General features: G+C 42.6%; 3 protein-coding genes across 3 annotated transcripts; all 3 read right to left on the reverse strand.

The window, feature by feature from the left end:
• Positions 1–1,637: 1,637 nt before the first annotated feature.
• Positions 1,638–4,917, reverse strand: LOC4329465 (uncharacterized). Its single transcript, XM_066307085.1, has 5 exons — positions 4,580–4,917; positions 3,875–4,426; positions 2,701–3,779; positions 2,263–2,616; positions 1,638–2,177 (listed from the first exon to the last, which is right to left on the reverse strand). The coding sequence occupies exons 2-3, from the start codon at positions 4,419–4,421 to the stop codon at positions 3,025–3,027; spliced, it is 1,302 nt and encodes a 433-aa protein (XP_066163182.1). The 5' UTR covers positions 4,422–4,426; positions 4,580–4,917; the 3' UTR covers positions 1,638–2,177; positions 2,263–2,616; positions 2,701–3,024.
• A 2,639-nt stretch (positions 4,918–7,556) lies between these two features.
• Positions 7,557–16,072, reverse strand: LOC4329466 (uncharacterized). Its single transcript, XM_015768318.3, has 12 exons — positions 15,683–16,072; positions 15,491–15,583; positions 13,846–13,935; positions 13,228–13,398; positions 13,024–13,143; positions 12,332–12,402; positions 12,182–12,228; positions 12,001–12,104; positions 11,601–11,888; positions 11,301–11,390; positions 9,561–9,650; positions 7,557–8,664 (listed from the first exon to the last, which is right to left on the reverse strand). Exons 1-12 carry the CDS (start codon positions 16,001–16,003, stop codon positions 7,819–7,821), a joined length of 2,331 nt encoding a protein of 776 aa, XP_015623804.1. The 5' UTR covers positions 16,004–16,072; the 3' UTR covers positions 7,557–7,818.
• Positions 16,073–18,619: 2,547 nt separating this feature from the next.
• Positions 18,620–22,740, reverse strand: LOC107280003 (uncharacterized). Its single transcript, XM_015768965.1, has 5 exons — positions 21,903–22,740; positions 19,664–20,355; positions 19,262–19,507; positions 18,971–19,154; positions 18,620–18,627 (listed from the first exon to the last, which is right to left on the reverse strand). Exons 1-5 carry the CDS (start codon positions 22,738–22,740, stop codon positions 18,620–18,622), a joined length of 1,968 nt encoding a protein of 655 aa, XP_015624451.1.
• Between the last annotated feature and the right edge of the window lie 256 nt (positions 22,741–22,996).

Below are 22,996 nucleotides of genomic sequence, written 5' to 3' on the forward strand. Positions count from 1 at the left end.
AGTGCAGCTCAGACTTGGCTCGTTAGAAAGCTCGAGCTAGCTCGTTTAGCTCGCGAGCAAATGGGGACGGAAAGCGATTTCGTCGCGGCCGGCGGCTAGCAGTGCGCGTGAACAACAAGGAGAGGGGAGGGGACTCACAAGCATAGGACGGGGAAGAAAACAGCATTGCTCACGAGCTTGTCCACCCGTTTCAAGCGTTTTGGAAGTGGATCCAGACAGCCATCACCGACGCTGGCGCCGGCATCAGCTTCGGTTTCGACGGCTTTTGGCGGTACATTCGGTCCTTCTTCGCCAGCGTCGTGGCCACGCTCGCCGGCGCAGCTCACGAGCTCGTCGGGTCGACGGCAACAATGGAAGCATGCGGCCGGCCAACAGGACCTATGCATATGCGGGCGGGCGGCCGGCATCAGCACAAGCGTGCGCAGGCAAGCGTCCGGTCGGCCGATGGGCGAGGGAGCGCCGCGGGATGGGAAGGACGACGACGCATCGCTAGCGCTCTACCGCGTACGCAAGGGAAGCGCGGCGGCGCTTTGCGGCGGCGTTGCGTAATTTGCTATGTGCTTGTTTTGGAGAAAGTACACCGAAGGTCCCTCAACTTGTCACCGAGTTAGAAAACGCTCCAACCGCAAAACCAGATATTCGGGGTCTCTTAACTAATCAAAACCGGCAAAATGGGTCTTTCGGTGATTTTGACCCTGGTTTTAACCTACTTGGCGGTTGAATAGGCGTAGGACCCACGTGAGCTCCACATGTCAGCGTGGCCAAGTGAGCCTCTCCCTCTTTCCCCTCCATTCTCTTCTCCCCCCCCTCTCTCTCTCTTCTCTCCTCTTCTCTTCTTTTGGCTAGCCGGCCGGCAGTTGAGGAGCAGGCCACTGGGCGAGGCGGCGGCGGCGGCGGCCGGTCGCGAATGGCGTCGGCGACGCTGTGTCGCCGCCGTCGGTGAAGCGGCCCCGCGCGGCCGGGCGCCGCGGCGTTGGGCGCGGAGGCGGAGGCGAGGCCGTCTCGCTTCGTTTAAGTCCCTGTCTCGGGCGGCGAGGAAGGTGAGGACGAGGTTGACGTCGACCGCCGCGGGGTCATCGCCCTCCGTCTTGGCGGTGGCGCGCGCCTCTCGGAGTCGCTCGCCGCTCGGCACCGGCTTCATCGACAACCCGCTCAGCACCGGCTTCAGCGCCGCGCCGTCCCTCGCCGCCATCCCCACCAACCAGTCCGTCGGCCAGGCGTCGTAGTGCAGGCGGCGACGGGGAAAGAGAAGGCAGGCGGCGGCCGGCGCGCGAGAGGGCGGCGGCGGTGGGGAAAGAGAAGGCAGGCGGCGGGGAGGGAGGGGACAGCTATCGTTGCACAATGTTTTTCTGGTGCTGGATCTGCTGGAAGACGCATGCGAGTCATTACTTGACAGCATCGTTGCAGAGAATGCAAAGCGTTTCTGCTCGATCTGAATGAAGCTATCTGGAGGCAATGTAAGCATCATTTTTCCATGTAACCATGTTCAGTATCTATCTACTATGTTACCCCGATACGGGGATACGGACACGGATACGCGACACGGCGACACGGGGATACGACATTTTCCAAAAATTGAGGATACGGGGATACGCTAATATATATATATATATAAATTAAAAATACAGAAAAGTAGTAAATTGAACAGGGCAAAAATAGATTGTGAATAAGTGCTAGACCACAAATAGTGCATAGACCACAAATTAATAGTTCAACGGTACATCCAAACTCGCAATGACCATAGAAGTTCACATCCAGCCCACAGGGCACGGGCACACAACTAGTTTATAAATAACAAGTTCACAGCCACAAATAGAATAATTAGGATAGACCGATAAACTTGTTCAGTACTCTAAGTTCAATTCAATAATAACTAGATAGGTAGATCAATTTAATTGCTGCTTGTATCAATCATGGTAACTGAAGTGGCTGAAGGTTCAGCATCAGCAGACAGATCCAATGCACCAAGATCTTCTAGCACCCTCTCAAGGTCAGGCTCATCAAGTGAAAGAGCAGCTTCTTGAAGAAAATCAGCACCACCCTCGAACATCTCAAAGCTGTCTCCTCCAACATCCCACATTCTTGATGGACCAGTACAGTACTCTTCAGATTTCCTGGAAAGAAGACGCAAATTCTGGTGCACAAACACCAAATCTTCAGCACGTCCAGGGTTTAGCCTACAATAAAGCAATTGTAGTCACTGATCAGTTCCATGCATTTCAAACATACAAGAAATTTACTAAGTAAGAGAAGGAACAGAACTTGTTTCTCATTGAATTATGGATCAAACCATAGGTGCTCCAATTTCTTTCAGCACAAGATGATGATGTTGGTTGTCCAAGTAATTTTAGCGCCAATTTTTTTAACTCAGGGGCAGAGTTACCATAAATTCCCCACCATTGCTTTGCATCCAAATGAGCTCTATCCTTGATTGAGTCAAAGGAATTAAACCCATTTCCAAACAGCGAGAAATCTGCAAACTGCTGCTTGATCTTCCTTAATTCATCACCAGCAAAATACCTTCTGAAGCATTTGTTTCTCATTTCTGAAATTTCTGCATCCATGTGAGGAGCTTCACGGGTTGGAACCTCAGCCAACCAGCTTTCGCAGTAGTACCTACATTTTATAAAAACAATTAATAGGCTAACAACGACTACAAATTATGGAAACAAACATTTAAAAGTAGAAGCAGAACATTACTTGGGGTTCAGTGAGTGTGCCAAGCAATGCAGGGGGGTATTACTTTTTGCCCATCGAGAGTACAAGATCTCTTGCACATGAAAGAAAAAGGAGGAATGCTCATTTAGTTCTTTCCCTTCATGACGATAAACTATTTTTTTCACCTTATCTATCATTGAATCCCACATCTCATAAACCAAATGGAGGCAAGGTTTGTCGGTGTCAGCTGCACGAATCATGGAATAGATAGGATCAGTGAAATCTAGGATATACTGCACCTTATCCCACCACACATCATTTAGAACCTTCTCTTTGACTTGCTGTGCTTGAACTTGATTGTCTTCCCTAATAAGAATTCCATTTTTCACTCACTACCATCAAGATTAGAGATTCTTTGATAGCACGGAACCTCTTTAACATTACAATGGTAGAAGCAAATCTTGTATCAACAATGGCAAGAAATTTTAGCTTACTGAACTCATTGAACATGGAGAGCCTCATTGAGTGGTTCATGATGAAGTTTTTTATGAAAGAAGAATCTGCTGCTACCTCAGTGATCCACTGAAATTCTTCATAAGCATCCCCACTTGAACTCTTGGCTGCACATATGTTCTTCAAGGCCAGGTTCAAGGTATGGACAACACACGGCGTCCAAAAAATGTGGCTGTACCTCTGTTCAACTATCAACCCAGCAGCCCTGCAATTAGCTGCATTGTCAGTGATAACCTGTACCACATTCTTTGGTCCAACATCCTCAATGACTGCAATCATCTTCTCAGCAATATATTCCTTCCTCTTAATTTCTCCTTCAGTGTTGATTGCTCTTAAAAACATTGGCCCATCTTCTGTCACTGCTAGAAAATTCAAGAGTGGGCGCCTTTGAGCATCAGACCACCCATCGGACACAATGCTCACACCTTTTACAGGCCATGTCGACTTAAGGGGATTTAACAACCGCTCAACATGTGTCTTCTCTTGAACAAGAAGAGTAGTTCGTAGCTTGTTGTAACTTGGAGGGGAATAGCCCCCAAGCGCATTGTTGCAAGCAAACATAAAAGCCTTCCTGAAATATGGGTTTCTTGCAACATTGAAAGGAATGCCTACAGACCAAACCAAATGTCCAAATATTAGTCACATTTGTAACACAAATATGAGAATGTATGAGTTAATAAAACGTACTAAACTCTAGTCTAACCTGCTGTGTAGAACATTCTCGCAATCAAAGCATCAAGGTTGGAACGAGTATCTGAATTGAAGCTAGACTCAATAGCTGAAACAGCCCTTCTCTTCCCCCTACTCGCGCCCTCTGCTGGCAGTGGGATGTCCTTAGGCAAGTTCCTTTCAGCAACTGCTGCAGCTCTAGCCATTTCATCATGAAGTTGACTAAGAACATCGATTGTTACCTTTGGACAGGGAGCTACACCATTAGATCCCACCTTCAAGAGATGTGCTTTAACTCTTGAGTAGCTCCCATGCATAATATTACCACAAAGCCTGCATCTAAACCTTACATTCCCTCCCTGGCCTTTACCTGTTTTCTCCATTAACTCAACATACCTCCACAATGGCTTGTTTTCATTGTCATTGGGAGGAATCACACGGCAAGCATTCAAGAGGTTGCTTGCCCTTGCTGGACCACTAGTTCCTCTTGATAAATCAGTAGCAGAATTAGGAGCCGGACTACCACTAGGATGGCTAGATGCACTAGCACTAGCACTTGAGCTTCCAGTTCGATAATCCATGGGATCTAACAAAAAAAAAGATAGTACTTATACTAAGAAAAGATGAAGGGCATTGCATTCTTGCAGATCCACTAAAACTCTAAACGAAATAAGAAGAGCATTGCAGTATTGCTCTGCTGCAGTGCATAGAATGCTAAAAGAGGGGATTTATTATTCACCTCAACAAGGGAACGAACAGGAAAACAGATCGGCGACGACAGTGTTGTGCCGACGTCACAGTAGGAGGCGGCGAGGCGCAGCCCAGTGCGCGGCGCCGGCGCAGCTCGGCGGCGGCGACGGTTGACGAGGCAGCCCGGCAGCAGCGACGGCACTGGAGCACGTGAGGGGCGTTGGTGGTGACGCTGTTGGGCCAGCATCGGAGGTGGAGAGCAGCGTGGCGGTGCCGGCGCAGCCCGTCGGCGGCAATGGCTGATGGGGCGGCGGCGGCGCTGGAGCGTTGGGGAAGAGAGGCGAGAGTGAGAGTTGAGAGGCGGCGCAGGCTGGGTGGATATGCTCCCCACGCGCGCGCGGGTTTTGGTACCGGCGGAATATTAGGGTTAAACGTATCGGGACCGTATCAGAACGTATCGGAAACGTATTAGGAATTATTTTATTTATTTTAAAATCAGGATAAATACCGATACGTCCTGGACACGTATCCGCCCGTGTCCGATACATGTCCGTATCCGATCGCGTGTCGGACACAGACACGCGCCTGCTTTGCCGTATCAGTGCTTCATAGTCTATCTATGCCATTTGATTGCGATTCAGAAAACCAGAAAACACTCACATCAGCATGCATGTACCCATGTTCATACAATGTCAGGCTGAAGTCATACTTATCCTATCTTACTATAAAGTTATTCCCACTAACTAATTAAGCTTAACATATAAAGATACCACATCATTATCCACTAACAAGATGTCACATAATCATCTACTAATTAATAAGATGCCACATCATCATCCGCTAACAATCATCACATTTAAACATTATACAAACTTGCTATATCTTTATAGTTTTTATAATTTAAGAGAGCTTTTCAAATACAAACATGTTAAATTATCATCCAACATAATTCACATAATGTTTCAATATATATCTTTATTATGTTTTATGATATCCTATTACTTATATAGTTCATCCTCACTTAGTTAGTGCTTAAATGATTAAACTATGGTCCAAATTATCTTTCTCGTTTTTTCCTCTAATTAAGTCATCATATCAATTGTTTTTATCCTTTAGATGATTAATCTACGGTCCAAACTATCTCCCTAGTTTTCTTCTTCCATAAAATCATACCAACTTACTTTTTACGTTTGAATCACCATTCTACATACTATTTAAATTTAAATTATCATAAACCATATTAATTTACTTAATCTGATATTATATAGCTATCTTACACGTTATTTTTTTTATTATTATCATACTAAATTCCCGCAGCAATGCGCGGGGTTTAACCTATCTAGTATCTTTCGTGTACACCATGATTTACACTGTAATAAAATCACCAACTCGAATTAGAGAAGCTGAACTGTTTTGTTAGTAACACATTGCACATGCAGGAAGAAGCCAAGCCACCCCTCGCTGAGGAGCAGCGCGACCTCCGCGTCAGCGACGACGGCGAGGTAGTAGTCGCCGCCTCGCCGGTAGGCTCGGGGGACGACGAATCCGACGCGTACGTGGCCTCGGCGGTGTCCCAGTGGATGCCCACGGCCGTGTCGGCGGCGGTGGCGAGGGACCTGCTCCCGCGCTTCTTGTGCAGCACATGTTGGGCGCACCTCGACGACGGCGAGAGCGCGTCGTCGAAGGCGACGGCGAGGCAGGTGGCTCCGGCAGCGTTCCGCGTCCACGTGACCCGGATGAGGAGCTCCTTCCCGGAGTGCAGCGAGGCACCGTACACCGCCGTGGTCGCCGCCTGTAGCTTGCGATCCAGCGCGCCGCCGCACCCAGAGTCACCGGCGGCGGCAGCGGCGGCGGCGGCGGCGATGCCTACCGAGCTGTCGCCGAAGCACGACAGCTCCTGCGTCGCCTCCGGCTTTGGTTTTTCTTCCGGCGAGATTAGCTGCTGTTTGCTATTGCTGCTGCAATAAAAGAGAGAGCTGACGTGGCACGCTGACACGTGGGGTCCACGTGGGTTCCACGATGACTCAGCCGTCACGTAGGCTAAAACCGAGGTCAAAACCACCGAGAGACCTAAAGCGGACGGTTTTGTTAGTTGAGGGATGCCCAGTATCTGGTTTTGCGGTTTGAGGACGATTTTGTATCTCGATGACAAGTTGAGAGACCTTGGATGTACTTTTTCCGCTTGTTTTAGCCTAGCCTAGGGTTTGGCATATTAAGGGCTGTGGTGGGCCTCGTGGATGATTAAGCTGCTACTATAGGCCTTGTTTGATGGGCTATCCACCGGTGGGCTTCAGCTTGTTTTGGCTCACGTGCAGCTCGAGCTGGCTCGTTATGTCTAACGAGCTAAAATGCTGGCTCGGCTCGTTACGAAATTTAAACGAGCCGAACCAAGTTTATCACGAGCCGAGCGAGCTAACGAGTCACGAGCTTCCTGTCCACCCCTAATGACATAGGCCAAATCAGCTGGGTCTGTGGCTTTTCCTCCTTCCCTTTCTCCGCCTCCATAGTATTTAATATGGACTGCATTGCACTCAATAGGATTCCATAAGGTCTCTTAAGTTCTACGTTGCAAGGACCTTTCAAATTAATTTGAATTATTTTTGGATTTTGGCTATCTGTCAGTAATCCCTTTTTGATATTGTCTTATGGAGATTGGAATTCAGTATCCACATGTACAGTTTCAATTATGATGGTATCAGTTTGCTGTATGCCTTTCTTTTCAGTGAGATTTCAGTTCTGTCTGTATATGTGAATCTGATCTTGTGCTGCAAGAAAATAATGCTTCGTTTTGCTAATACTGCAGCTGAAGGCTACACACATGACACATGTGCATATTTTTGTACGAGAAAAATGGGCACAATTGATACCTGATAATTGCATGCATTGATCTATAAATAGCCTATTAGTACTGGAGCAAAATAAAAAATGCATAACATAGAAGGCTGAAGCTCTTATATGCTCTCACAAGTGTATGGTGGCAAAGAACACATGAATTTTGGAAGTGATTTTAGAACTCACAGATAATGTTAGATCAAAGAACACTTTCATACTATATATGAGCTCACATACTGAACAATTCCACATGCACAGCATGTCACATTTAACAAAAAAACAATAAGGATCTCGTTACTGCACAGGTTCAACTAAAACACAGCTCTGTTTAGCTCATTGGCTGTTAACAATCAGCTACTGTCCACTTCTCTCATCATTTACACCATGCGTACTCTTAACTGGTTTAGCTCACGCCCGTCAGAAATCAGCAGCAGGTCACTTCTTCTCCTTATCAATTTACACCATTGTATGCTCAAGTTGTAAGTCAGCATAATACGTGGCAATGAACATCGCTTCAAAAAATTCATCAAGAAGCCCAGAAAATTGTTCGTTGACCATATTCCCGAAATCTTTTTCAGAGAAGAGTAGTTTCCTGCCCTCTACCACCTTCGACATGAAATGCTGATAAGTATTTCTTACCAATCTCAGCAAGGAGAGAACATCATCTCCGTAGATGATTGGTACGCCCGTGATGGGATCTTTCCAGTAAAAGGTCTCAATGAAATAAACGTTGTGAAGATCCATCGGGCTCCAACCAGAGAATATCTTGAGACGTTCAAGCACAAAATTGTATCCTGCTGGGTCTGTTGTTGGCAATACTAGCAGTTTATTGTACAATGATGTAAAGACATGCATCATTTGGTGCTCTTCCATCAAACAGTAGTGATAGCATATCAGATACTGATAAGCAGTTGGATCTCTCATAATCATACTTAGCCATCTGTGAATATCTTCAGGAACTGGTAAAGATTCAAAGAGTTCTTCAATAGTCTTCACATATTGATAAAAGTCAACCTCTGCATTGGCCTTTGTATAGGGGTCTAAATCATCAGCTTGAAACTCATCCATTTCAATGGTCATCTCGTCACTTATCAGAAAATTTCTCAATGAGAATCGACCAGCGAGTGAGTTTGGCTGACTGTGCAACTTGTAAAGGGACCTAACACTTCTTCGTAACACAAGTCGAGTGCTCATTCTTGTGATTTCATATTTCCTTGTCCTTCCGCATCCAGGAGGAATGATAGTATCTGTTAACCTCGTTCTTCTTCTTCTAGTATCAACTAAAGTTGCAAGAGCTGAGGACTGCAGAATTCAGTAAATTAGGGGTATGACCAGATTGATTCCAGGACACTATCTACTATCACGCCCAAACCAGGAACTAAGTTGATGAAAATACACTATAAGAAAAAAAAAATCTAAAACAGAAAACTGAGAATGGAAGATTTCATATCAACAAGAATATGCCACAAAGAAATTAAAACTTAGTGACCGCATTAGTATCTTACTGAAAACACAAGAACGATCATAGGCGAAAAGAACAATATATGCAGTAGATGCACGGATCATAGGCGAAAAGAACAATATATGCAGTAGATGCACGGTGATATTATTGAGGAGCAGGCAGATAAAAACTACACCCTCCATCCCAAAATATAACTTTTAACCTTCAAAATTTGTCCCAAAATAACAACTTCACAAGCATTCCTTTCCCAACCAATGACAACCCTACATCATTCAATTTTTCCACCTTCCTCCACTTCTCATCCAACCCCATTAAATTATACCTACTTTCTTAATGACTGTATCCAACCGTAAAAATCCTTATATGCTGGGACAGAGGTAGTAATAACTTAACTCTAAAGCTTAACAGCAGCAAGTAATCGCTTCATTTTTGTTGGTTGTTCAGTCACAAGGCAGGATAGATACACAAAAGTTTCCTAAGTTCAGCAAAAAACAGTAGGACAATTACAGAGGCCGTCACGATCCAATAGTGTCAATTGCATGCAAAACATAACTACAATCCACTATTAACTTATGATTTAGTACGCGCGTACAAGAAAAGATATTCTGCTGAACAGCTAGCTGTACAAGAACTTGTGCGTGCATGTACACAGTATTATCTGATGATCTACACCCTGAATTTCATAATTCATATACTTCCATATTTCAACATTGTTGAATGTTAAAGGGAATCAAACCTTATGATCCTTGCGAAGCGATGATTTTGACATGCTTGCTCTAGGATTTTGATTGGAGCAGCCAGGTCGCTTTCTTTTTCTACCTGAACGCTGTTTACAAGAGAACTGGTTAAAATCATATATCTAACCAGACTTGGTAGCAATGTCGAGAATCAATATAACAATCAAACATTTCATTCAACCTAGGAAACAAGGTTGAATTGGGAATTAATGTATTCTAAAAACAAGGGAATACATGGCACTATTAAACAAGAAACTTTTGATTCGACAATTGTTTCAACTCTTCTTAACCACACTATGACTTCAGGGGCAATTATAGGCAGCAACCCAGCAAAAGGCTGAATCTTTTAGACCAAACAAGTATGGTCAGTAGTTTGCATCTACGAGGCCTGACTTAAGAGAAACCATGTCCGGTGATACAACCCCAAATACACATCCAGACAAAAGTTTCCTATAAACAGTCCGATAACACTGAAAGCTGCTCATATATCTAGCTTCAGGATTTCTTACCAAAATATCGCACTAGTCATAATATCGGCGGAAATTTCCTCATATTTTCGCAGTAAAAAAAAATTGTGAATGTACACAAACTGACAAACATGTGGTCCAGATTCTGATTTTCAACATTATAAAAGATTACAAGGAGTCAAGTCTGGTGATCCGCATGAAGGTGACAATTGTGATTACATTCTTTTTTATGGATTTCAATTGGACAACACGTTCACCTTCATCTTATATCCAAAAGTTACTCCACAACAAAACGTGTTAAAATTAATTCATATTAGCAGACTTAAACCCAATTGCAGGGAAGTAAAAATAAAGATCAAGCATTTTACTAGGAAACAAGGAAATATGGGATGTATGGAGTTTTTCAACAACTGATTGGCAAGAACACAAAACTGGTGCTTCTGCAATTTGTCTACTCTTGCCAATTATGCTTCGGGCCTTCATAGCCAATTCCGGGTGCCAACCAGCCAAAGTTTGAATCTTTTCGACCAAACAATAGTGCGTGATAAGTGATTTTGCATGTAAGTGGTCCTTTATTTAGTGAAACTGAGCCCAGCAAAGCAATCTCTATTCCTTAGTACACATCTGGATGAAACATTCAATGAAAATGAAAGCTCATACAGTAGGAATGAAATCACCAATAAATCCCCCACATTTTTACTGTCGATTAAAATGCATCACATTAAACAGAAAATCAGATTAACACGAGCAGGAGCAACTAAGTCTCAACAATTCCAACAGTCCCAGTGTCAAATTCCATAGAAGATAGAAAGAAGACCTACAAGTAGTTAGGAAGTATTTCGCAATGCAGAAAGCCAAATTTGCCCCCCTAATTTGCCCAGTCGATTTTGATTCTATTCTAAGATGTCACAACATTTCAACCAAGATTTCTTCACTCAAGTACAGCAAAAATCAGCCAAGACTTTCACACTGGTAAATACAAATAAAGAATGCCAAGATCCTAGTTCCACATTCTAATACACAAGCTGATTCCCTAAAAAAAAAACTTTTTTTTACTGTAAAGCAAACAGAAGAACTCCCCATGTTCCTAACACAAAAGATGGCACAAGAGTTAACTTATGATTTACTGTGCACACAAGAAATATTGCTCTGAACAGCTAGCTGTACAAAAGCTTGTGAATATATATATATATCATGTGATCTATCATCCTGACATTTCATAATTCATACACTTCCATTTTCAACATTATTGAAGGTTAAAAGCAATCAAACCTTTTGATCCTCATGAGGCGGTGATTTTGAGGTGCTTGCTCTAGTATTTTGATTGGAGCGGTCCAGATGCTTTTGTTTTCTATCGAAAATCTGTTTACGAGAGAACCGGTTAAAGCCACACATCTTACCAGACTTGGCAGTAACCGCAGAGAATTGATATAAAGATTTAATAATTCAGACTAGCAAACAAGTTAGATAGGGAATACATGGTATTGTAAAAAAAGGGGAATATATGCGACTTTTAAACAACAGACTAGAATGCCCAGACCAGCCAAGAATGATAAGTAAACGTCTCCTTACCTTTCTCCTGTCATACGCAAGAATGCTACTTGGGATTGGGAGTAACTTCTCCTCATGTGGATTTGAACTATTAATAGAACTAGGAGGGAGTGGGTAGATGATGTCATAGTGAGACTCTATGCGCAGCAAGGTCACGCAAGGAGCGCCGCGGACAATGTAGTGCGTACTTTCGCAAGTTCCATCATGAACGTTCTCCACTTGGACGGTCACCCTGAGAGCTTCTGCACAAGCTTTTACTGCAGCAGAGGTTGCGTACACACGAGGAGCAATTACGTGCTTCGAGCACCACTGCATGCATCCAGAGCAACAGGTCAGTCAGGTGAAATGAGTGTGAAGAATATATAGTTGCATTCAGTTTGTAACAGGTCAGGTCTCTAAGGGAAGTGATGCTGATACTAACATCTTCCAGATTCTGATTTTCTCCACAATTAGTTGCACACCATTCATAATTCCATATGCGCGTGCACATCCAGGTAGCTGCTACTAATCTGAGGAAAGCAAAAACTGATACAGAAGAAAGCATGTCAGAATCAGGAAAGTGGATCAGATGGAAGGAATGAAGGCTCAAGGTGTTTTCTCACTGTCATCCGTTGTATCATAACTGCTGAAGAACTCAAGAATCTTCCCCCTGTCATGAGATGAAAAAAGGCGCATGTTCAGTCAGTGAGATGGGATAGTACATTTAGAAACAACACTCTTCCGGAATTGCAGAAAACCAAACATTTCAAAACCTGATTATTGATATTGGGTGCTCCTGCATGCGCTTCCATCCCTTTATTTTCTCTATCAGCCTCTCAAATGCCTGCAAGAATCAATGATACAATAAATCATAACATACCGCTGGCATCTAGCACCCAGAGAGTTTAACCAGCGTGTTACAATGGCGCTTACAGAATGATGATCATCAATAAAACATGACTAGCATAACTTGTCGGACAAGCTTCCATAGTTAAACATCAAGTATGGAGATAATCATTAGAAAGAACATTTGATGAGATAGTAGTAAGGAAGACATTTGTGATTTAGGATCAAGATGGCCAAACCATGAAGCAGCATGTGTGCAGCATTTCAGTCTTGAACATAAGACACCTATAATATTTGTTCTTCCCCATTATATTTTATCACTATTAATGTCCAACTGCAAAATTTCTTGCAAGGTTGAATATTGTTCAATCAGGAAGTTAACTTCACAAATTTATAATTAGAATTAATGTCAACAGGGTAAAAGACTGCGATGTCATGCCACTATTGTGAAACAATGGTGTGTATCTCCTGCAAATGATAAAACAAAGGAAGTAAAATGATGGATACAGATTGGTTTGTACAATACAAATTTAGATTAGAGGAATCATCCATTACAAGCATGTTTATGTCAGAAAAACCAATATAGGGGAAAAAGCAAATAGGGAAGACAAGAGATTACTTTGTGTTTCTGGGAAAATTCAGAGGCCCATTGAAGATTTTCAGCTTTGGTAGCCAATGCTCTAACAGCAGCAAGAAGGCGGTCTTCCTCACGTGTGCCTATACTATCAACAACTTGCTCCTGTCATACATTGTCAAAACTAAGAGAGTTATAATAACATTGAACATACATCCTATGCTAGGGAATAGGGAGGTGGACACTTACCAGGTAGGAAAATATGAAACTCCTATAGAAACATTCCTCATCTCTATGTACTGGCCTAAATTCTGAATAGTGATGGCTGAGATACTTTAAACGCAAACCAACTTCCGGTTGCTGGAAAGAATTATCAATGTTCCTGAAATAATGATTTGCAGCTTCTCCCATGGGAATTTTCTGCATCCCACACACAAATACACAAATAAGGGAACTCAACTAAAAATGGTATATGCATAAGAAAACAACATAACTAGAATAAAATATATTTTATGTTTTATATGCTCCACTTTTCTGGTGTTTATATTCTCTGAAAAATGCTTAGAAATAATTAGAATTATCACTTCGTTTTTATTGATTGGTTGTTGTAAAGTCATAAAAGACGGAATATATGCACAAGATTTCCTAAATTCAGTAGCAGGCCTATTCCAGAAGCCATCACAATCCAATCCTTTAATTGCTTGCAAAACATAACCAGATTTAACTTATGATTTAGTATGCATACAAAAGAGATATTCTGTTGTACATGAACAATTGAATGTACAGTGTCATGTGATCTATCATCCTGACATTTGATAAATGGTGCACTTCCGTTTTCAACATTATCTAAGGTTAAAGGAATCAAACCTTGTGATACACATGAGCAGGCAGTTTTGATGTGCTTGCCCCGCAATTATGAAACGGGTAGTTCACTGGTTCTCCTTTTCTATCTGAAAGCTGTTTACAAGAGAACAGGTTAGCATCATATATTCTCACCAGACTTGGCAGCAATCTCAGAGAATTAGTACAAAGAATAAACACTACAGACTAGGAAACAAGGGAATATATGGAACATTTAAAAAACAGGCTAGCAAGATTGGAAAACTAGTGCTTTGACAATTTTGTCAACTCTTTTCCAATCATGCTATGGGTATTCTGAGAAAATTCTAGGCAGCAACCCAGCAAGACACGGAATCTTTTAGACCAAACATTAGAGTATGCTCAGTGAGTTTGCATATACAAGGCCTATGATTTGGAGAAATCATGTCCAGTTATGAATCCCAAATACACACCAAGACAATTTTTTTCATATATCACTGTCCTAAGACTGAAAGCACATACATGCAGCTGCAAGATTTCTTACCAAATTATCACATTAGTAATAATATGGTGTGACAGTTCCTCATATTTTCGCCGTAAAGGAACTTGTGAATATACACTAGATCATGAGGTCTAGGATTCTGACCCTAATTTTATATGCCCATTTTCAACATCATCACAGGTTAAAAGGAGTCGAATCTGGTGATCCTCATAAAGTGAGGATAGGTACTTTTTTTTGTGGAATTTTGATTGGACAATGCGTTCACCTTGCTTTCATGTTCAAAAGCTATTCCACAACAAGATCGATTACAGGATAGTAATATCAGGATCAAACATTTCACACTAAGAAACAAGGAATAGGGGATACATGAAACTTTTCAATTACAGACTAGAAATGTCACAAAACTGGTGCTTCCACAATTTTCCTACTATTGCTGATTACACTTCGAGCCTTCATAGCCAATTTTGGGTAGCAACCAGCCAAAGGTTGAATATTTTAGACCCAACGGTAGAGTACACCAAGTGATTTCGCATGTAAGTTGGTCAATTATGTAGAGAAATTGAACACGGTAATGCAATGCCAATTCCAAATACACATCCGGATGAACCATTCAATGACAATGAAAGCTCATAAATTCAGCTTTAGGATTTCTGAGCAAAAAATCACACTAGACATGACATCACCCAATAAGTCCCCCACAATTTTACAGTGTGATTAAAAGTGCATCACGTTAAACATCAAATTACATTAGATCAAGCAGGGGCAACTAATAAGTGTCGACAATTTCGATAGAAGATAGCAAGAAGACCTAATAGTAGTCAGAAAGAGTTTATTCCCAATACTGGCAATACAGAAAGCTGAATTGCCCCCCAACATTTGCCCAGTTGATTCTTTTTTTTTTCTTTCTTTTTTTTTTGGTCATAAGGCCTAGTTGATTTCAACTCTGTTATAGGATGCCACATCATTTGAACCCAGAGTTCTCCGCCCCAGGTACAGTAAAATCAAGAAATCAAAGATTGCCAAGATCCTAGCTCCACATTGCAACACAAGAATACAAGATGGCACAAGAACCGCATCTAAGGAACAGGATAGCACGTTCGCAACGGTGAAAGATGATCCCAAGATTTCACACGAACGACAAAAATGCCCAGCCCCAGACCAATCAAGAATGACAAGTAAACTTCTCCTTACCTTCTCCTCGGCGTCGCCATGATACGCACGAATGCTACTCCTGAGAAGCTTCACTTTGGGGGAATCAGATGTCCTCTCCTCCTTCCTTCGTGCCTGCAAGAACCCAAGAAATGCTCAAGAACAAATCCAAAATACTCCAAGGTACCCAACACAAACGCCATGACAGCACAAATGCAAGATGGGAACCATTACCTGTTCCCGATCATCAGAGACTGTAAAAGATCCTTCTCCGATCTTTCTCTTTCCTTTGCGGTCCACCAATGCAGCGGCGGCGCTCAAACCGTCGATGCCGCGGCCTCCGCCTCCGGGCTGCTCACGGGCCCGCCCCTGGGTGAAGCGCTCGGTGGGCGAGCGAGGAGGCGAGCGCGGCGGCCGCGCCGGCCCAGAGACAACGGCGCCGCCCTGGGCTGCGGTGGCGCGGGAGCTGGACTCCTGGGAGTGGGACTCGCGTCGCCCGCGCCCGGATCGGGATTCGGTGATATTCCCGGTGATATTACATTGAGTCACTGACATTCCGAGAATGTCACGGAGAATGTCACCGAATCCTAGTCCCCCGCGCCCATGGATCGGTTTCGTCTTTTGGTGGGTTCGACGCGGACGCCATCCACGCGGACGGGAAAAACTTGTGGGAAGGGCGGAGGGGCTGATTTGCTAGATCCCAATTATGAGAGGGGGCGGACCAGAAATGTGTGGAGGTTGTTTCTTTTAATTCTTGAAAGGCAAGAGGCTTATCTATAAAGGTGAAAGTAGTTCTGATTCGTGAGATGGAGTAGCTGATAGGGGTAGGGACCTGGCATTTTTCCAGTTTACCCCTTTTAATTCTAAAAAAAAGTTTGCCCCTTTTAGGGGAATTTAACTATTTATCACTATTAGGTTTAGGGGCTGTTTGGACAGTACTAAAAATTATTTTTTAAGTCCCTGTCACAAAATTATTTTTTAAGTCCCTGTCACATTATATGTTTGAACACTAATTAGAAGTAATAAATATAGACTATTAGCAAAACTCATTCCATGATTAGCCTGGACTAATTCCCGAGACGAATTTATTGAGCCTAATTAATCCATGATTAGCCTATATGATGCTAAGTAAATATGTGCTAATTATGAATTAATTAGGCTTAAAAAATTATCACGTGAATTAGCTCTTATTTATATAATTAGTTTTGTAAGTAGTCTATAGTTAATATTCTAAATTAAAGTCCAAACATCCGATGTGACATGGACTTGAAGTTTAGTCCCTAGATCCAAACACCACCTTAGCAAATAACCAAATAGCTCTCTTAGATTTGGACTTACAAGAGAGGTGAATTATTAACTATTTGCCACTTTTGATGACGTGGCATGCTAACATGGGAAATAAAATTCTCACCCCTTTCTATCTTTTGTTATCTCCTTCGTCCTCCATCGCTGTATCGCCATGGCCGACACGCACGCTCATCTTCCTCCTTATGCCCGCACAGTCGATTGCACTAAGCTGTCCACGTAGCTACCTCTAGCATGCCCAAGGCTCACGACTGCTTGCAAAAAGGCAAGACCACGCCCTACGCCCTATGCCGCAGTTGCCCCCGTCAAACGCGGCTGGCCTCCTAAGGTACGCTCCATCACTCTTATCGAGCTAGCCTCCTCTAAGAGCAAGAAGGCCAAGTGGACACTTCCCGAAGCTCTCCAGTGGCGATGACAAGCTTGTTTTCACCTTGTCTCCCTACTTTGAGGCCGAGTGCAACAACAGCCAGCCAAACTAAATCACCAGATTCAAAAGGAACATGTTTCTTTCCTTTGCTTCCAGCAAGTTTACACCTAGTATTCATGTGCTCTATGTTCTCCTTAGTGGTCTCATGCAGTTTTAACATCAGTTCATCACATTGTTTTGCATCAAAGTTCACCCTCTCTGAAGTTGGGAGGGGCAAAAGATCAATAGGAGCACGGGGTAGAAGGCCATAAATAATCTCAAAATGGCACTTCTTAGTAGTAGAATGTTGCGAACGATTATAAGCAAACTCAACATGAGACAAACATTCTTCCCACATTTTAATATTCTTTTTCAAAATAGCTCTAAGCATTGTAGATAAAATTCTATTCACAACCTTAGTTTGTCCATCAGTTTGGGGATGACAAGTAGTAGAAAATAAAAGTTTCGTCCCCAACTTAGCCCACAAGGTTCTCCAAAAATGACTAAGGATTTTTGCATGGTGTTTGGCACTATGGTGTTCACTTGCATGGAGTGCCAAACACCATAGTTTCTGATCGGTAACCTATAGTTTCTAATTTTTGCATGGTGTTTGGCACTATAGTTTCCAAAAATGTCAGAAACTATGGTGTTTGGCACTCCATGCAAGCGAACAATCTCACGAAAGAACAAATCAGCAATGAAATTTTCTTTTCCCTTCTTATGTTTGATGACATATGGAAAAGATTCAATAAATTCAACCCATTTAGCATGCCTACGGTTAAGTTTTGCTTGACTTCGAATGTGTTTCAAAGACTCATGATCAAAGTGTATAACAAATTCTTTGGGCCATAAATAATGCTGCCATGTTTCCAAAATTCGTACTAGAGCAAACAATTCCTTATCATAAATAGAATAATTCAAACTAGGCCCACTCAATTTCTCGCTGAAATATGCTACAGGTTTGCCTTCTTGTAACAACACACCACCCAATCCAATCTCACTAGCATTACATTCAAGCTCAAAAGTTTTATTGAAATCAGGAAGTTGGAGTAATGGTGCGTATGTTAACTTATCTTTCAAAGTCTCGAATGCATTCCTTTGTGCTGCAGCCCAAGTGAATATCACATTCCTCTTGGTAAGCTCATGTAGTGGGGCTGCAATGGTGCTAAAATACTTCACAAAGTGGCGGTAGAACCCAGCAAGTCATAGAAAGCTTCTCACTTGTGTGATCGTTGTTGGAACCAGCCAACTATGTATGGCTTCAACCTTGGCTTGATCCACTTCAATTTCCTGCGGAGTCACAACATAGCCAAGAAAAGAGACTTGATCTGTGCAAAATATGCACTTCTCAAGGTTACCAAATAAAGGTGCATCACGTAGAGCATAAAAAACAACACGCAAATTATCATGATGATCCTCTATTGATCTGCTATATATGAGAATGTCATCAAAATATACCATCACAAATCTGCCAATGAAAGCACGTAAAACTTCATTCATTAATCTCATGAAAGTACTGGGCGCATTAGTGAGACCAAAGGGCATGACTAACCACTCATATAAGCCGAATTTAGTTTTAAAAGTTGTTTTCCATTCATCTCCTAACTTCATGCGAATCTGGTGGTAACCACTACGCATATCAATTTTAGAAAACACAAGTGAACCACCCAGTTCATCAAGCATATCACCTAGCCTAGGGATAGGATGACGATATCTGATTGTGATGTTGTTAATTGCTCTACAATCCACACACATGCGCCATGAGCCATGAACTAAAAGCATGGGGACAACACAAGGACTAAGAGACTCACGCGCATACCCCTTGTCGAGTAATTCTTGCACTTGATGTTGTATCTCCTTTGTTTCCTTTGGGTTGGTCCTGTATGGCACACAGTTTGGCAAAGAGGCCCCAGGAATGAGGTCAATCTGGTGCTCAATCCCTCGAATTGGTGGCAGCCCCGGTGGAACCTCCTTTGGGAAAACATCGGCGTATTCCTGCAAAAGGTTAGTGACCGGAGGAGGCAAAGAAATAGAAGTATCCTCGAGTGAAAATAAAGTTTCTTTGCAAACCGAAGCATTGCAAATAGAAGTGTCAGGATCACTTCGTCCAAATCTGACTTTGTTGCAATGAAACAAGATCCCTTCAGCTTAATCTCATTTTTATTATTTTGAACAGAGTTGGTGCATTTCTTCTTATGCTTCTCAAGTTCATTAGCCACAATATGATGCTCACTCCTAGTATGCTCCTGAAGTTTTTGCTTGCTAGCTCTAGCAAGTTCATCCTTTAAAATAACTTTAGGAGACATAGGATGTAACACAAGCTTTTTTCCATTATGCACAAAGAAGTACTGATTGGAATTGCCAAAGTATAAAGAATCTTTATCAAACTGCCATGGCCTACCTAATAACATAGAACATGCTTGCATAGGCACAACATCACAGTTGATTGAATCATGATAAGAACCAATGACAAAATGTACTCTTACCAATTGTGTTACCTTTACCTTGCCGCTGCTATTAAACCATTGAATGTAGTAGGGCTGCGGGTGTGGTTGTGTGCTCAATGCAAGTTTCTCCACCATTTCAACACTAGCCAAATTATTGCAGCTTCCTCCATCTATGATCACGCGGCAAGAGCGTTTGTTGATCACACACTTGGTTTGAAACAAGGTGTGGCGTTGATTTTCTTCAGCCCTTTCCATTTGTGCACTTAGCACTCGCTGCACCACGAGGCTCTCATAGTGCTCTGCAGCTTCGGCCCCAATGTGTTCTTCATCTTGGTGGGGCGTGTCACCTTCCCCTGCATTGTTAGTTGCAAGCAAAGCATAGGTTTCTTCATCTAAATCACCAGCGGAGGAGTACCCACCATCAGCTCTCACGATCATTACACGAGTGCTTGGGCAGTCCTTGCACATGTGACCAAAGCCCTTGTAGTGTAGGCACTGAATATCGCTTGTCCTTCCTGATGATGCCACTAATGATGAACTCTTGGAAGGTGTAGCAGCAACCCCTCTTGCTGGTTCACTCAGGCATGGTGTAGAGTTTGTCGTGGAGGAACGTAGCTTGTTGCTTGAGGACGATGGTGCTGCTGCTCGAGTTGACGGTGCAACAGCGTTGGAAGGTGTCCAAGAGCTAGTACGACCTGCAGAAATGTTAGTCCTGAAGCTAGCTCTTCGTCCCTGCACTTCCCTTTCAGCTTTACAAGCAAGATGAAACAAACGGTTAATTGAATTATATTCTTTGTAGGCTAGAATGTTCTAAATTTCTCGATTTAGCCCACCCATGAATCTAGCCATATGTTGGTATTTCTTAACGACATTACTAGGCAATGGCGCAGAAATACTCCTGTTATATTATGGTTACAGAGTTCATCCGCAAGCGCATGGATATACCATTGTAGCATTTCACCTGAGAGTATTCCAAGGATATCGTATTTATTTAATCCCGTAGGAAGATCATAGTAGAGAGATAATAATCATAGTCTAAGCAGGGGTTAAGATAATCAAAGGGTAGAGTGACACACAAGCCAGGAACTACTCATTCTCATACTAAATTACCTAAGCTAAGTGGAAAGAAAATAGAAAGAGAATCTATTCCTATACTTCTAGTATACATAGTATACATACATTCTAGTTATCTGATTAACTAGCTAATACCCTCTATCCGATGTCCTCCTAGTACTTCAAGAAGCCACCCCTGACTGCCGAGTTCCTTACGACAGCCCGTCATGACCATACAACCGGGGCTAAATACAGAGGAGTACCCTCCCCTGGAAATTAACTTAGGACTATATACACGCGTGGAGGAATACACGTACTGAGCTGTCACCATCAGCGGTCCACCTCTCATCCGCAGCATATAACCCCAAATAATGATATCCCGTAATCTAGACACCACTCCTAAACTACCAGATACTACTCTAATATCATCGTCATGACATAGAGCAATTGCATAAGCAAACACTATACTTGTACCTATGCATCTCCCAAATAAGCTAGCAGTACAATCAGTATAACATGAATATAAAGTAAAGTTGGCATTCATATACTCGGAAAGTATTTCAATACCAGAAATGTATAAAGAAGAGTATTCTAATAAATGTACAAAGCTTACAAAAGAGGAAAGGAAAGCTACTAGAGCCATACCCGAAGGCTTCCGGACTCCGATTTCTACTCTATTCCTGCTCTACTAGCTTAAGAACACTAAACTAAACTTGAGAGAATATGAGAGAGCTTTGCTTGAGGTGTGTGAGTGAAGTGAGAAGAGGAGCTCCTTTTATAGGCATGTAATGACGATTATGACGGTTGGAAAGGTCAGTAATACCCTCCAACTGTCATTGGGGACCAATCCCAGCCATCCATCAAAACCCTACATCCATTGGTGCCACGGGAGGTTCGGCCGAACCATGGGCTGGACCGACCTAACCCAAACTCGGCAGGTGGCCTCCTCTATTGCTTCTCTGCGAAGACTTGTGAATTTTTGCCCAATTCATCGTGTCAATTCTGAGTTCTTGGCCCATTCATACATAAGTCTGATTCTCGACATCGTTCGATTGATTTATTGTCTGATTTGATGTCGATTCTCCTCCACTTTATGGTTATTCTCTGCAAAAGGTTAGTAAACCTAATACTAGTGGAATATTATTATTCTAACATAAATATGCATTGCAAGTATAACTATTTCTCCTCTATTTTGGTAATATTTACGGTCGAAACTGATCGCTAACGACCGTCAACACCATACCAGCATCATCATTTTCCACCAAACCACAACGAAGCATTCCTGTTTGCAAAGCTTGATAATACTCTTCTACATATTTGATTCCATGTCTAAGTTGTTGCAATTTATGCAGCAAATCACATGCATGATATGAAGGAACAAATCTAGCTCGCATGACTCTTTTCATTGCATCGCAGGTTTGTGGAGTGTTATTTGGATTGGAACGAACAAATTCACTCCACCAAATGGATGCAAAATCAGTGAACTTACTAGTAGCAGCCCTAACACATTTATTCTCAGGAAAATCATAACAAGCAAATTTCTGATCAATGGCTAACTCCCAAGTAAGATATGCATCAGGGTCATATTTTCCATCAAAGCAAGGAATGGTAAACTTGATCTTGCCTAAAGAATCGTCATTATCATGTACCTCCTGCCGTGGTGGAGCGCCCATTCCATGGCGCTGTTGGCGCTGTTGTCGTTGTGGACGACCAAGTACCTCCTCATCAAGCTCGGTGTCAGCAGCGTAGTCCACTTCTTCCCTTGCTGCGACGCTGCTATTAGCTTCATGGCCAATGTGGTTGCGCCTAGCCGGTCCATCATGACCATCTTGGCTCATTCTCTTCAACGTATTCAAGATACCTGCAAGAGAAGTGTTCACAGCCACAAGGGGTGTCTCCAATGAGGAAAGCTTGGAGTTGGTGTCAATTTGAGTAGCCTCCAATTGACCAAGGCGATCATTGGCGACCCTAACATCCTCATCAAGGCCTTCAGCATGCTCCCTCACTTGGTGCTCAAAATGTTGTATGATGCCCCTCGTACGTGGTGAATGTTGAGGATGCTCCCCTGATCCTCCTGTCATGGTTAATACTCCCTCCATTCTAAAATATAAGGCACAACCACCCTTAACCCAAAGACCAAAAATAATTATTATCATCTTGTAGTTTGAATCATCCTAATAAATATAATGCATGCATCCAATAGGATTAGATAACATGAGAGTGGAGGATTTAAAAAATAATAATTTAATGGAGAAGATGTCATAGTTAATTGCATGCTTGCATGCATGCCTTATATTATGGAACATCTAAGGAAAGTGGTTGTGCCTTATATTATGG

Source organism: Oryza sativa, chromosome 2 (assembly GCF_034140825.1).
Source record: "Oryza sativa Japonica Group chromosome 2, ASM3414082v1".
NCBI classification, from domain to species: domain Eukaryota; kingdom Viridiplantae; phylum Streptophyta; class Magnoliopsida; order Poales; family Poaceae; genus Oryza; species Oryza sativa.

Excerpts from the sequence above, each read along its gene's own strand:
- LOC4329465 (XM_066307085.1), bottom strand. The coding sequence starts at position 4,421 with ATGGATTATCGAACTGGAAGCTCAAGTGCTAGTGCTAGTGCATCTAGC. Across the intron at positions 3,780-3,874 it reads GAGAATGTTCTACACAGCAG|GCATTCCTTTCAATGTTGCA; the intron begins GTTAGACTAGAG and ends TTTGGTCTGTAG.
- LOC4329466 (XM_015768318.3), bottom strand. The coding sequence starts at position 16,003 with ATGTCAGTGACTCAATGTAATATCACCGGGAATATCACCGAATCCCGA. Across the intron at positions 15,584-15,682 it reads TCTCTGATGATCGGGAACAG|GCACGAAGGAAGGAGGAGAG; the intron begins GTAATGGTTCCC and ends GGGTTCTTGCAG. Across the intron at positions 9,651-11,300 it reads CGCCTCATGAGGATCAAAAG|CGTTCAGGTAGAAAAAGAAA; the intron begins GTTTGATTGCTT and ends TCTTGTAAACAG.
- LOC107280003 (XM_015768965.1), bottom strand. The coding sequence starts at position 22,740 with ATGACAGGAGGATCAGGGGAGCATCCTCAACATTCACCACGTACGAGG. Across the intron at positions 20,356-21,902 it reads GGTGGAAAATGATGATGCTG|CTGAAAGGGAAGTGCAGGGA; the intron begins GTATGGTGTTGA and ends TTGCTTGTAAAG. Across the intron at positions 19,508-19,663 it reads GGTTTAATAGCAGCGGCAAG|TACTTCTTTGTGCATAATGG; the intron begins GTAAAGGTAACA and ends AATTCCAATCAG.